This window comes from Herpailurus yagouaroundi, unplaced genomic scaffold, assembly GCF_014898765.1.
Source record: "Herpailurus yagouaroundi ecotype Mexico unplaced genomic scaffold, PumYag 187, whole genome shotgun sequence".
Lineage (NCBI taxonomy): Eukaryota > Metazoa > Chordata > Mammalia > Carnivora > Felidae > Herpailurus > Herpailurus yagouaroundi.
The window spans coordinates 24741271-24751374 of NW_024412418.1; the positions used below are offsets into that span (position 1 = coordinate 24741271).

The 10104-nt window shown below is 37.7% G+C and overlaps 1 protein-coding gene across 3 annotated transcripts in view; it reads right to left on the reverse strand.

The window, feature by feature from the left end:
* ANO3 (anoctamin 3) overlaps positions 1 to 10104 on the reverse strand; it is a 422003-nt gene that overhangs the window by 86372 nt on the left and 325527 nt on the right. For all 3 annotated transcript variants that reach the window (XM_040495589.1, XM_040495590.1, XM_040495592.1), the window contains 3 exons: positions 9615 to 9670; positions 5686 to 5807; positions 1828 to 1962 (listed from right to left, as the gene is read on the reverse strand). In XM_040495589.1, coding sequence (XP_040351523.1) covers positions 1828 to 1962; positions 5686 to 5807; positions 9615 to 9670 — 313 coding nt within the window. The remainder of the gene's footprint in view (positions 1 to 1827; positions 1963 to 5685; positions 5808 to 9614; positions 9671 to 10104) is intronic.

The following is a 10104-nucleotide window of genomic DNA, read 5'->3' on the forward strand; positions in this document are numbered from 1 at the left end:
ATAGTATATAATGGAATATTCAGCCATGAGAAAAAAGGAAATGTTGCCAATTGTGACAACATGGATGGAGCTTGAGTGCATTATACCAAGTGAGATAAGCCAGAGGGGAAAAAAAATACTGCATGGTATCACTTTATATGTGAACCTTTAAAAAAGCCAAATTCATAGAAACAGAGAATAGAAAAGTAGCAAAAAAAAAAGTTTTTCTTTTCAAGACACTATAACTTCGGTACACAACCTGTTTTCTTAGGCTCAGAGGATACTGATTCAACAGCATATAGAGATATGCCCACATAGGGATGGATGTTCCCACTGGGCACAAATTTGCTCTGGAAGATGCTGCCTTCCATACTTGTAGTGAGTTTGCAAATCTCTGAAATAAACATATGACCAGATGAACTGTTTTTTGAATAGTAAGTGTTTCTTAGTGTTCAAACTAATTAATAGTTGGCCTTCATGGAGAACAAGGGGACACTGAGAAACCAAATCAAGGAAGTTGGTAATGGAACTGGATTTAACTCTAGGACAGAGAAAGTAGTAAAACCTGGGATTCTGAGTAACTTCTTCTGTGAGTGTTCTGCAAGACGAGCAAACATTTCTAATAAATTTTAACTTGATAAACAAGCGATATCTTGGAATACAAATAGTATGTGATGCCAAATATCACATGATCACAATTAAGGTGATGATTCTTGAAAATTCGCTTTGATATATGAGTGCTTTGGATTATAAGCATGTTTCCTGAACGAATTATGCTTGCAAACCAAGGTTTTACTGTATTTTGTTTTTAGGCAAATTGTTATACATATACATATGCAAATTATATATATATATATATATATATATATATATATATATATATATTTAGAGAAAATTCAAGGAAATGAATTTTTATGATCCCATTAACTGTCATGATTACTACCCAGTAGCGAGGCCATGGTTAAAAGATGGACCAAAGGAGAAAAAAATGAGTTTCATATTTTGAATTGTATCATACAAGCCTGAACTTGATGATATCCTTGTATATATTAAATAGAAGATGCTGCTAAGAGGATTCTTTAATGCTGGGGTGAGTCTTATCTCTGCTGAATAATAATGTATTGTGCCTTTACCCAAATCTTGAGTATTTCAACTTTAACAGAAAATCACCATTTTGATAACTGCTTGATTTTTGTGAAACCTTATTTTACTACTGTCTTGATACCTTAAGCTGGTACTAAAAAAAAATGTTCTTATAGAGAAGAAGAAGAAAATACAAACTGATTTTATGTTCTCAGGAGAGAGGATTACTTAGAGCTGGAATCATGTGCTACAGATACTTATGTATTTGTTTATTCTCTAACTATATAAGGTTCCCTCAGCTGCAAAAAGGAATACTCACTTCTAAGGGTGGTAGTGAAGCTCATATCAAAAGAAAAAAAAAAACATTAACAGGAGGCTCTTTGTATATTGTAAGTGTTTAAAGAATTGTAGCTATTCTAATTATTTGAACTACTGTACTGAGAGGGCTTTCTAGACTAGCAAATACTATGAAAATGTAAATTACATAAGACTCTCATTGCATTGTTGAATTATTATGTGGGATGTACTGGCAAGAGAAATTTTGCATAAAGAGAAACAGTCTTAGAACTTACCCAATAGAATTTGCATATAAAAATATGGAATAGCCTTTTAAAAATAGTGCTTTTCCCCTCCCCTCAAAAAAAAAAAAAAACAGCAAATTAATTGTAGCACCATTACTTGTTTTTTATAGTCAGCATTATCGTAAAGATTTTGCCCAGTCAGAATAAAGGCCAACACATTTTAATAAGTCTGTTAATAGCTTACCTTACTTGACTTGCATTCATTGTAAATATCCCATAGAAAAAAACACACAAGCCAACAAGTGCTGCAGGAATCAGCATTCCAGTATACCATCCCAGCCAAGCAAAGTACAGCCCAATCTTCTCACCAAAGTATAGCCTGCACAAGAAAGCCAACTCTTAGCTTAAGGTAACGTAAGCAACACTACAAATGTTGCTGTCACACCTGGTCAGAATTTGGTGGATATAACAGCTCAGTTCCTGCTCAGTTCCATGTAGCGTATCTTAATATTCCCACTTGCTAATGAATCCAATGATGGTGATGCTGTTTATCTTCAAACATTAGAAGGAGCAATTTTATAAAATGTATTCTTTCTGTGTCGAATTTCTTAATATAGCCCAACTCTTGCCTTTCTCCATTCTCCTAGTAGAATCTCTTTGTTTTCCATGCACAGAACTGTACTAAACCAAACTACTTTTGTGTGAATTAGGGAAAGAAGTCTCCCCTATAGGTAGATGCTGAGAGTAGATTCCAGTTCAGTCTCCATCTGCACCCTTGGCCAGACTCCCTTCTGCTAGACACAATCTGCACAATTATGTTACACTTTCCACAACAAAGTTAACTTTGTGGTTCCTGGGGCACATGATTCTTTCCTTGGTTAATTCTGTTCCCTGACTTTGGAATATTACATTTGACTCTCTTACCTTGTCTGGCCTGTATGCATCCTTCAGTTTGTATCACTTCTTACAAGAAGCTTTTCCTGACTTACACTACAACCCTGGGTAAGATAGCCCTGATTTTGCTCGTATACTGCCCTTATTGACATTCCAGTGTCCTAAATTTACAACACTTTAAGACAATTAATTATCTGTCACTCTTCACTTCCTCTCCCTTCCCATAAGACTGCAAGTGCCTAGAAGTGGACCTGTGTCTTGTTTCACTAACTCCCACCACAGGGAGTATTGAATGAAGCTAAGGAAATGAATGTGTTTTATTTTCCTTGAGCTGACGAGCATAGTTTATATGGAAATGGCAGATGGATAGGACAATTCTAATGACTACCCAATTCTCTCTTTTCACAAAGTCTTCTGACAATACCAACTGCTACACAGTTTCTAAAGCTCTGATAAGAAATAATAGTTTCCTGCATTCTCTACTACTACTTGGTCTCTATCTTCTAAAAATGGCTACGTAACACAATTTTGTCCCAGCAATAGTTTTAACAATTGGTGTTTTACTATTCATTTAGGAATACTGCAATTGGGCAGAGATTCTTGTTGGGAAGAAGTTTTTCTTGTTATTTTTCCCTTCACAAGGCTTCTCTTTCTGAAAATTATTATTTTTTCTCTGTATTATGTCAATTAAAATTTTGTATATTCTACCAGGTGTAGAAATGGAGTCATCTTCCATGAAGGATCATTTATCTAAGTTTTTGTTTTTACATTGATTTCTCCTGGGAGACATAGATCAGTGGTCCATTCACTTCTCATACAACGATAATGTTCTACTTCAGAGGAAAGCTTATATTAACAGGTATTTCAAACAAGCCATTTATTCCTTTTAACAAGTGTTCCTCTGTGAGGGGAGTAGGTTTTTAGCACATATTACTAACATAATGGAATGCCTTTACAATAACAACCATAGAGCATTGCACAGACAACCCTCCCTTATACAGACAGAATTCTACTGAGATTTTCGATTACACATTGTTGAAGTCCAGAGGGGCAACAATATTATTTGACAGTAGTTTAATCACATAGGTTACAGCAGATTTTAGATCTGGTTCAGGAGAGGGAGAAGCTATTTCCAGGCAGAGAAAGCTGATGAAAACCCCCTTGACTTCGAGTACTGGTATTCACAATCTTCTAGGATCTCTAGAGATATCTCAAAAACCATGGGAAGGCAAGGAGGAATAGGGGGTGGCTATTGGCCACTGTATCTGCACTGCACAGTGTATCTGCACTACACTTTACCCATAGTCACTCTCTTTTGATCTGATTTGTATTTTGGTAACAAGCAGGTTCCTAGAGAGGAGGAATGCGTTGAAATGCTATCTATACTCTTTTATGGCCTTCAGCTTGGGCGGTTCCTTCATCTCCTCTCTCTCTCTTCAGCCACGTACAAACAAAATATATGATTTTCATAAGCAAAAATTTCCTTCAATGACAATATCCAAATAGTCGGTAATAGTAGCCAAATAACTCTATTTATCCCTTGTTGAAATGACCTGAAGCAGCAATGGCAATGTGTCCAGCAAATAAGAGAATTATTGACACTGAAATGTTTGCTTGAAAATACCAACTTTGTTTTAGTACCTAGTAAATACGGTTCTGCGAACCAGCACATCTCACTGTGTTCACGTATCCCTAAAATAACAATTCGCTCCCCTACGTAAATCAGAATCTGATAATTTGTTATGATCGAAAGAATTATAATAAAAACATCTCGATTTGGGATATGCCCAAGTTTGAAATATGTTTGAAATAAAAATGGTTTGGTGCTGGATATTATGATCCGTACATCCAGATCTTTGTGCTAAGCTTTTCTTTTCTGCTCTGTGCCCCAGGAGGCTCACCTTCATGGACTGTATCACTTATGCTCATCCCTTCCTCTGGCTTCCTGATGGACTTGTTGGCCAACTGAAGGTATCACCAGCAGAAGATCCCAGGGTGTGATCAAAGAGATATTGATGTATTGCTGACTTTCTCCCTCCTGGTGCATGGTCTGGCCGGAGCTGCTTTCTTCCTAAGACTATAGCTTCTGTCAGGCATCCCCCTCTTCTGTTTTTACCCAATCTTATCAACTCTTCCTTCCCCTTGTTCCTCCAGGCCTAGGATTGATGACAACATCCAACTTTTGCTAGTCTCTGGAAGCTTCGTCATCATCATGTTTGCTCCCTTGATACTATTTACACTTCTGTATATAGTTCTTTTATTAAATTTTCTTCAGATACTCCTTCTATTCTATCAGTTCTATCAGTTTTCTTCTGGGAACAGTTATGAGTTATTCTTGATATTTATATTTCATAAAGAATTCAAAATATTAACATATATAAACTTATGAATGCTTTTTTCTTTCATTATAAGAATATTTATAGTTAGCTAGAAACTTAAGTCCTTTTTAATATATATTTTCTTGATTTTTTTTTAAAAGAACATATTATCCCCCACAAAAATTAAATAAATCATGAATGTGAGAATATTTGGAGACTAATTCAAGTTGAGAGCAGTTACTTACTAGAAATATACTTCCTGGAATAGAATAGATACACACAAAATCTTTGTTGAAAGACAAGTATATGCATAGATGCCATGTTGGTCATTTTCCTCTTTGTTCTCAGATCCATTTTCTGCCTTTCCCTGTTTTGGTTTGTTCTCACAGGGAAGTCAATTACACAGGTTCCATTGGAAACAGCTCCTGGTTAAGCTGGGCCAGGAGTCAAAGGTGGAAGGAAGAGGGAAACAAGATCTTTCCTTCTTTCTTGGCCATCCTCCAGCATAGCCATGCCTTCTCCATGGTTCCACTTCCAACACTCAGTTTTCTGCACACAGTCCTAGTCATGGTTGGTATAGCTCCTGCCCAAGGGCCCAAGGAGTGGGCTCTGAATATACTCTATCCCATTTTCCCTCCAGCCTTAAGGTTGTTAGCAATTTTTTGCTGTTGTCTCAGTATTCCTGCCTGATTTCCCAGCTTTCCTATCCCCTGTATAACCAAATCCCTAAGTTAAGTTTCCTTTATTGAAAGACCTATAGTGGCTTCTTTTTCCTAACTGCATCCTGAATGATATAGATGATTTGGTGGCTAAATGAAATAATTCCAAATCTATGAAAATGACAACAAAACAACATAATAGAGCATCTAATATTGATCCATCCACATTACCTGATTAAATCCAAGGGCTGATGCTTATACCACATTCCCCAGCGTGCCCAGCGCTCATATAATAGATGCCTATTATTCTGAGGTCCATGCGTTTTGATGGGTTGGCTACTCTTGTAGGCTCCCTGAAACACATAAGATAAATTGATACACATTCTCTTAGTATATGTGAACTAAATCGGAACTGCTTTTACTATTTTTTTCCCTACAGAACAATTTAACAGCTTATTGAAAGCTGCAGAAATTTTAAACTTAAGCCCATCACTGGAATAATGTAGTAATGCCTTTATATATTTCTCTTTCATTGAAAATATTCTGACAGTCCCTTAAAAATCCTTTCTTAAAGTCCCTTTTTAAACCAATGAGGTTCCTTTCATTTAAAATAAAGAATTTAGGTTTTACTGTTTGTAACCTCAGGCCTTTTAATAAACACTATACCCTCACCATCATTGAGAGAAATTGTTGTAATCTTTACTTCAGAAATTAAGAGTATTATTCTGCTTTAAGAAGCAATTCAGTCCCAGAAAATACTGATTTCATTTACAGAGGCTAAGAAGGCAAATGTTCAATCAAAAAGTGTAAGAAGTCTACGTCACAATTGCTATTCAAGGTTTTAAATTCTAGAATACTTAAAACTTAATTTAGATAAGCTATTCCAAAAATGGACACATTTTCAGGTTCTTTATATCTCCCCTCAAAAACTACTGCATGGGTTACAATTTCAGACACAGAGAATATATATGCCTTATAGAGGACAGTGTTTCCTGAAGGCTGAACTGCTTTACACTTATAATAAAAAAGGAGGGCAATAGATATGGCAACTCTATTTTCTAAACCAAAACTTAGGACACAGGATTTGACAAACTCCCTCTCATTCCACTGTGTGATTCTACTTTTATAAGCAGTTTAACCAAATTTTAAAACAAGTGGAGTTATGCCTTAGCTACTTCATGTAGATGATGAGAATAAGAATAAATATTAATGATTTCTACCACAGAGGAGCTTTGTGAGGGTCCCTTGGATAATCACTATAAAGTGCTATGCATGCACATATGAAGTAGAAAATCAATTTTAGTTAATTTACAGAGTTTGATATATTGTGGCCATTGAAAAGTAGAAAACTATCATCTGAGTGATCCCAGACAACCAGGGGTGTGAGTTCCTACAAAGAGAGAGGACACCTTGAATCATGGTCTGCAAATGCCTCAAGACTGAAATGAGAAACACATGTGGATTTTACCTCTGGTCTTCTAATGAAATGGATAAATTGATTAGGTAAAGATGGGAGTACAGGTAAGTGCTGAGGGGCTTCAGGATGGGCGACTGCAGAATGTGCTACTCTGGCATGTAGATGATTTCTTTTTTTTTTTTTAATTTAATTTAATTTTGAGAGACAGAGAGAGAGAGAGAGAGAGAGAGAGAGAGAGAGAGAGAGGGTGTGCTTGCACAAGCGGGCACATGAATGGGTACACAAATGCGGTAGGGACAGAACGCGAGGGAGACAGAAGATCCAAAGCAGGATCCGTGCTGACTGAAGAAAGCCTGACTCAGGGCTCAAACTCACAATTCGTGAGATCATGACCTGAGCCAAAGTCCACCGCTTAACTGACTGAGCTACCCAGGTGCCTCAGCATGTAGATTATTTCTAAGCTGAAGATAACTAGGGCCAATAGACTCAAGAAGAATTTTTTACCTACCCCTTAACTTCTTAAAATAATTTAGATAGGAAGGCTATGAGAGGAAGAGAGGTATTACCAAAGATAACTTTTTTTACATAAGAAATACTTATATGCAAGACATGGCAAGCACTGGCTCATCCAATATTCATCCTCTCATCGTCCTGTGAATTGTCTCCCTTCCCTGTCCCTTCCCTTCACAAGTCCCAGATGCCTGCCCTCTTCTTCTTAGCTCAGGATAGCATATAAACCTCAATTGCCTGACTGCTGGAGAGCCTCTCGTGTCTTTGTGGGGATCCTATACATGCATAAGTAAATTTGCTTTTCTCCTATTAACCTGCTTTATGTCAACTTAATTATTAGGCTAGCCCAAGAACCCCAAATGGAAGAAGAGAAAAGTTTTCCTCCTGTGGTGCAGTTCAAGTTTCCTTCCCTAAGAGAGCCCAAGGTTTTTAAAGGCTAAAGATCAGAATCTAAGAAGATGAAAGTGAAGGTCAAGATTTCAAGCATGGGGGAGGTCCACTTGGGAAAGATTTGTTTGCTTGTGCAGTTGGACTGGCTTGTTAAGGTAGACTGCTTTCAGATCAGGTAAGTAAGGGAAGGTGAACCAAAATCTCAGCTTTCTTTCAGTCATTCATGATCATCTTTTTAAAGTACCTGATTTCCTTACCAGTGGTCACCTTCTCAGTGGTCAGACATAGGTACTTCCTGGGTTTTAGGGCTAAGCTTAGAATCCCTAGTACATCATTGTTTTAATTCTGCTCAAGAACCTCAACCATACTGTTCTGGATTGACAGTGACACCAGGTAGCTGTAAGAGAAAACTGACTGCAATGATGACCCCTGCTGGTCCATGTATTTCCATCTCTTTTCAGAGAACCATGTGCACTCAGTGACCACTTCCCCTACCTCTTCATAATAATCCCTTCCTCCAACCAACACACAACGAGTGGGAAAATGACTGTTATTTACAATCGATTCCTAATAGTTTCCAAATTTCATACAAGAAAGTGTCAAACTGTTAGAACACAGACTAGTTATATAGATGAAATTACTTACACAGAGAACAAACAAAACCTTCTTTTGCTATGAAGCTCTCCCAGGGCCTTAGGTTTGCTACACTGAACACTTCACCCCTTACAGACTACGTCAAATCTGACATGGTGTTTAATTTCTTTGAGCCTTGTTTCTGTATCTCTAAAATGAGAAAATAATAATATATACCCCCCCAAGATTACTGTCAGAGTAACAAGAAAATAGGTGCACAGGGCCTGTCTCATGAAACAAGCTAACATATTACCTGTTATTATTCTTTTTCCTACTGTGAGTAGGCATACCACAATGAATACAAGCACTGGAGTCTGGCTTCTTGGTCTTAAGTCTGTGCCTTTAATAGCTTGTCTGTGCCTTTAATAGCTTTTCTGTGGCTCAATGATCTAGCTTAAAAAAATGGAGTTATTATTATTGTCTATCTCAGAAGGTTAGTCTATGGATTACATAAGATAATCCATATAAAACACTGAGCTCAGTGCCAAATAGGAAGTGCTCAATGCTTTTTATCCCTTATGCGTTTTACTAGACTATGAATTCCTCAGATATAGAGATTACATCCTGTGAATCCTCAGCCTTTATAAATAGAAAGGATGGGTCTTGAGATTGCAGACATTATACCTCTAAAGACCCTGTTCTTATTTCAAAATGCAAAATTGCCTTAAAAATAGTGTGTGTGTGTGTATGTGTGTGTGTGTGTGCGTGTTGGGAGAGGATGTTCAAAACTGATTCAAATGTCGTTCATGACTCAGCAGTAGAATTCACCACGGCTTGGAGCAGGCATTTCTACTTAAAATTAGTAAACAGGTAATTACCTGGCAGAGAATCGCATAAATAATGGGGTGCAGGTTTTTGTTGTTGGGTTTGTCTTAGGCACAAACCAGAACTTGCCCTGTTTGGGAGTGGTACGGATCCCAAGCTGGGTCAAGCATGGAACTCTGTGTTGGAACAGAGGAAGGAGGTCAGAGTGGTTGAACAATGTTCCTGAGTTCTCTCTGGGGCCGCGACTCCTAATATGGGACAAATTGCACAAAGGTGCTGGAGCACAGGGGCCAGTGTGCAGCCAGAGATCATAATGGGGACTCAGAAAGGCCCAGGGCCACTTGCTGACTGAATCCTCTTACAAGACGGCAGCCAGACTTAAAAAAAAAAATCAGCATTTTGATCATGAGAAACTTTTTAAATTGAAATTGTATTTCAAAATTACCTCATGTGGAGGAAAAGCTGCTATATATGAGCCATTATTTATAAGTTTACAGATACCTGGAAAGAGAAGAAAAAAAACAGTTTTTGAGTCTGTTGAAAGAAGACTTTCCTCTGGGGAAACACACATATACTTGGGACAACAAAGTAACTTAACAACTTAAAGCAACCCAAACAACATCCATAGCCACGTCCCCTCTGAGGGCAGTGGGGTTGTGAAAGACTGATACTAAAGAATCTATTTGTGTCCTGACAACATTCAGCAAGGAGATTTCTAAGGTACTAACATATGGCACTTTGCCAGATCACGAAATAGGAGGCATTTTAATACCATTTGGGATCACATGAAACTGGAGCAGGGTTTTTTTCTGCCTTAAAACAACAACAACATTTGGTCAAAAAAGCCAAGGAGGTCTCCTCTCAAAAAAGAAAACAAGTGGGGCGCCTGGGTGGCGCAGTCGGTTAAGCGTCCGACTTCAGCCAGGTCACGATCT